This window comes from Carlito syrichta, unplaced genomic scaffold, assembly GCF_000164805.1.
Source record: "Carlito syrichta isolate Samal-C Ts95f unplaced genomic scaffold, Tarsius_syrichta-2.0.1 Scaffold304598, whole genome shotgun sequence".
In the NCBI taxonomy this organism is placed as follows: Eukaryota; Metazoa; Chordata; class Mammalia; order Primates; family Tarsiidae; genus Carlito; species Carlito syrichta.
The window spans coordinates 647,075-650,932 of record NW_007248694.1 but is presented as its reverse complement, the minus strand read 5'-3'; the positions used below and the strand labels follow the sequence as shown (position 1 = coordinate 650,932).

Below are 3,858 nucleotides of genomic sequence, written 5' to 3'. Positions count from 1 at the left end.
CGCCGGGGTAGTACTTGGGCTCCCGGAGGTAGTCAGGAGAGCTGCACACGGCACTGGAAGTCACCACCAGGCCCTGGGGCTTCACACGCATCCTGACCTTGTCCTCCGCGGGCCGCCGGGCGGGGCCGGGGCTGACATGAGGGTGCGAGAAGCCGGGACCAGGACCTGCCAGGCAGGACAGGTAGGAGGTCCCTCACTGAACACCCACATCCTCCTCAGCTTCCCACATCCTCAACGAGCTCCTGGACCCCTCCCAAGGTCTCATTCCCCTTACCAAGCTCCAGTCCCCTTACCAAGCTCCAGTCCCCTCCCCAAGTTCAATCCCCTTGCTGACTCCCAGACTTCCCCAAGCCACCACATGCACAACAAACCCCTCATGGGTCCCAGTTTCACTGATTGACAGCTCACCCCCTTCCAGAACCTGGCTATGCGCTCAGGGAGAACAAGACCCCTTTAGGAAGGAAGCCCATCGGTAGGGCAAGGTGATCAAGAAGAAGAGGGCTAGGAAGTCCTGTCAAGGGCATGGCTTCCCACCTTCCTGCTCCCATCCCCCAGGCTCTAGGAGAACCTGGCCACTCACCCTCGGCTCTGCCGCCTGGGCTGTCACACTGGAGATCTCTGTGGACAACAAGACAGGCAACAGATCTGAATTCCCCAAATGGTCTGGTGGCCGTGGCTCAACCCCTGCCCACGGGCCCAGCTTCCTCCAGGTACCATCCCTAGTTCCCTCCTGCTCCCTCCAAATGCACATACCCGGCTGACCTGGGAAAGAGAGGACCCCCGTGCCTGGGGACTCTGCCAGTTGCTGGCTGTCAGCTGGGGGTGCTGTGGAGCAACTTCGGCCTGAGCCCAGGCCTCGGGGCGTAGACAGCGCCTGGAAAGGACCACCGCAGCTCAGGTTTAGTGAGCACCTACTGCGCGCCAGGCACTGGGCTGGAAGCTGTCCAGGCATCATTTCATTTATTTCTTCATACCAATCCTGTGAGGTAGGGGCTGTTAATAACCCCATTTTGCAGATGAAGAAATGAGGCTCAGAGATAAAGTAACATCATTCATTCATACTCTCATTAGTTATAGAGTGTCTACTTTGCACAAAGACTGGGAAACAGACATTGAATATCAGATCATTATAAGTGACTTCATTATTAGTGGGATAAGAGTTGCAAAGAAAAAGTGAAGAGTGACTGGGTATGGTGGCTTACACCTGTAATCCCAGCACTTTGGGAGGCCAAGGTGGGAGGATGGCTTGAGCTCAGGAGTCGAGGCCAGCCTAGGTAACATAATGAGACTTGTCTGTACATGTACACACACACACATACACCAGATAGCCAGGCATGGTGGCACATGCCTGTAGTCCCAGCTACTCGGAAGGCTGAGGCGGAAGGATCACCTGAGCCCAGGGGTTTGAGGCTGTGGTGAGCCATGACTGTGCCACTGCATTCCAGCCTGGGTGACAGAGGGAGACCACAACTCAAAAAACAAAGCAAAACCCCAAAAAAATTAAAAGTGAAGAGTGCCTGAGGTCAGAGCATTAGCAATCACACTGGGGAGTCAGTCAAAAAAAAAAAAAAAAAGACCTAGGGTTTGGGGACACACTCTCTGTTGCCAAACACTGGGCCAAGCACTTTATATGGACCATCTCATTGAATCCCTCATTCAAACCTGAGATCAGTATGAGTTTCCTCTCCGTTTTTACAGAAGCTATTCCCTGGAAGGTGGCAAGCACCATGAGGGCAGGGATATCTGTCCTGTTCACAGCTGTATGTACCTCCCAACCCCCAGAATAGCACAAGGCCCACAGGAGGGTTTCAAAAACACTCGCTGAATGAATGAACAAATGAATGATGGGTCACACAGAGCAATCAACGCTGCCTTTTCCCATGAGGCTCTTTCTTTTTCTCCGGACCCAAAGTGTGACCCAAGAAGGATGGCGAGGGAGGGACATTCCCTAACCCTTCTTCCACCTTCATCAGAAAAACTCTGCTGCCCCATCCTGGTCTCGTTCTGGTCTCTGCTACGTACTCCCAGAGCCCTATCTATTTCACCTGCCTAGTATTTATCCCAGCTGTAATCAATTACTTGTGTGACTGGCTGTTTAGTGTGTCTCCCCCAAGAGTGTGGGCTCTTCAGGGGCAGGGATCACGTCTGTCTTGTTTACCACTGTATCCCGACCCCAAGGCCTGGGCTATGGAAGCTGCATAAATATTTACCGACTGACTCCCTGAGCTGGTCAGGGCAGAGCTGGGATTTAGATCCAGGCACGTCTGACTCCCAAAGGAGCCTGGGGACTCAGGGCTGGGGCTGATCCCCAGGAGCTGGGATCTCAGGGAGCAGGGAGCTCACCCGCCCCAACTACTGTGAGGCTCTTAAAGACTGTTCCTGATCACTGCCTCATGTTTGGCCTTGAGCTAGTGTTGGATCCCCGGAGCCGACACTCCACACACATGTAAGATCCTCATTGGCTACCATACCATCCAGTACTGTCACCACACAGAAGACTGCAGAGCTGACCTGGGGTCAGGATAGAGTGGAAAGGGACACTCCTCTTAGGTGGGCAGCGATTTGCAATCTACAAAGCAACTCCATAAATATGACCCACCAAGTCTTCACAGCAACCCGGGGGGCATGGTTTATCATCCCCATGTTACACAGGAGACAGGCTCACAGTGGTTGTGTAACTTGTCTGCAGTCACATAGCTGCTAAGTGGCAGGATTCCTGATTCTGCCCGAAGTCCAAAGCCTCCTTCCACTCCCAGCTCCTGCAATTTTCCTTCAGCCACTTCTGAAAATGCTCCTTCTAGAGCTGTGGTCTAATTTAAGGCTGGGAGGAACCTTAAAATTATCTAACCCATTGGCTTCCAAAACCCTGGGCCTGGGGGAACTGTGTAGCATTCCAGATACCCAGGCCCTAGTCCAGGGGAATCTGACTCATTAATCTTGAGGGACATCTGGGAATCTGTATTTTTAATCAGCTACCCCAGTGGGTACACTTTCTAGTGCCATCTCATGCCCCTCCCACTTTACAGATGAGGAAACTGAGAACAGAAGAGGGAAAAAGACTTTGTCCGGGAGCACAGCATGGCACGGGAAGGGCCCTTCTGGCGCTCATCCAGGTGGAACATCCCTCTGTCCACTGTCCCTTCCCCCTCTACAGGTCCCAGACCTCAGCTGCTCCTTGCTGTCCCACTGACTGGCTCACTCAGGGCTCTGTTCTCTTCCACGCCTGGACGTGGACCTGGCCCCTTCCAGGTCAGGCTCTCTCTACACTAAGAATTTGCAGTCCCGTTGCTCCTGCAGGGAGGACAGCAGGTAACACCTTCACAAAGGAGGGAAGGGGCTCAGATCTCAAAATCTCCAAGTCCAATTTCTAGCAGTATGGTTGACCTATGGCTCCCGGTGCCCTCTCTGAGATGTCTACCAGAAGTCACCATCCCTCCCCTACTGAGGGTCAGGCTCACCAAGCCTTCCTGCTCTGGAGACCTCCCACTTGGGGCCTGAGGGTGTGATCCTGGCAGAAGGAAAAACTCCTCTCCAGGGGCGGCTTCTGCTCCAACCACCCGTGAAGACCTTCGGGCACGTCCTCCCTCCAGGTCTCCTGACTCTATCCACTGCCATCTTTTGCAGCCTCCAGGATCTGAGGGAAGCAGCTGGCTCCCCTCCCCACCACACCCCGGCGGCCATTCTCTTGGCACCCTCCCAAGGGTACCACCTAGCTCTGGTCTGTGAACAAAGTCAAAAGGGTCCCTCTGCCTGCCTGCCTGCTTCTGGGTCAGTGTCTTGCCCATGGGGACACCGGCAGGCTGGGAGGTGCTGGGGGGCCCCAACCTGCTGTGCACGGTGCCGGGAAGCGCCAGCCCA

At 54.5% G+C, this 3,858-nt stretch overlaps 1 protein-coding gene and 1 long non-coding RNA gene across 2 annotated transcripts in view; both read right to left on the bottom strand.

The window, feature by feature from the left end:
• AHDC1 (AT-hook DNA binding motif containing 1) overlaps positions 1–91 on the bottom strand; it is a 16,330-nt gene extending 16,239 nt beyond the window's left edge. The window contains 2 exon segments of the mRNA XM_021713538.1: position 1; positions 4–91. The exon segment at position 1 is cut by the window's left edge and continues 1,987 nt beyond it. Of these exon segments, the coding sequence (XP_021569213.1) occupies position 1; positions 4–91 (89 nt within the window).
• Positions 92–592: 501 nt separating this feature from the next.
• Positions 593–3,858, bottom strand: part of LOC103262697 — a 5,769-nt gene continuing 2,503 nt past the window's right edge. The window contains exons 2-3 of the long non-coding RNA XR_504453.1: positions 763–874; positions 593–618 (exon numbers count right to left, since the gene is read on the bottom strand). This is a non-coding gene — a long non-coding RNA (uncharacterized LOC103262697). The remainder of the gene's footprint in view (positions 619–762; positions 875–3,858) is intronic.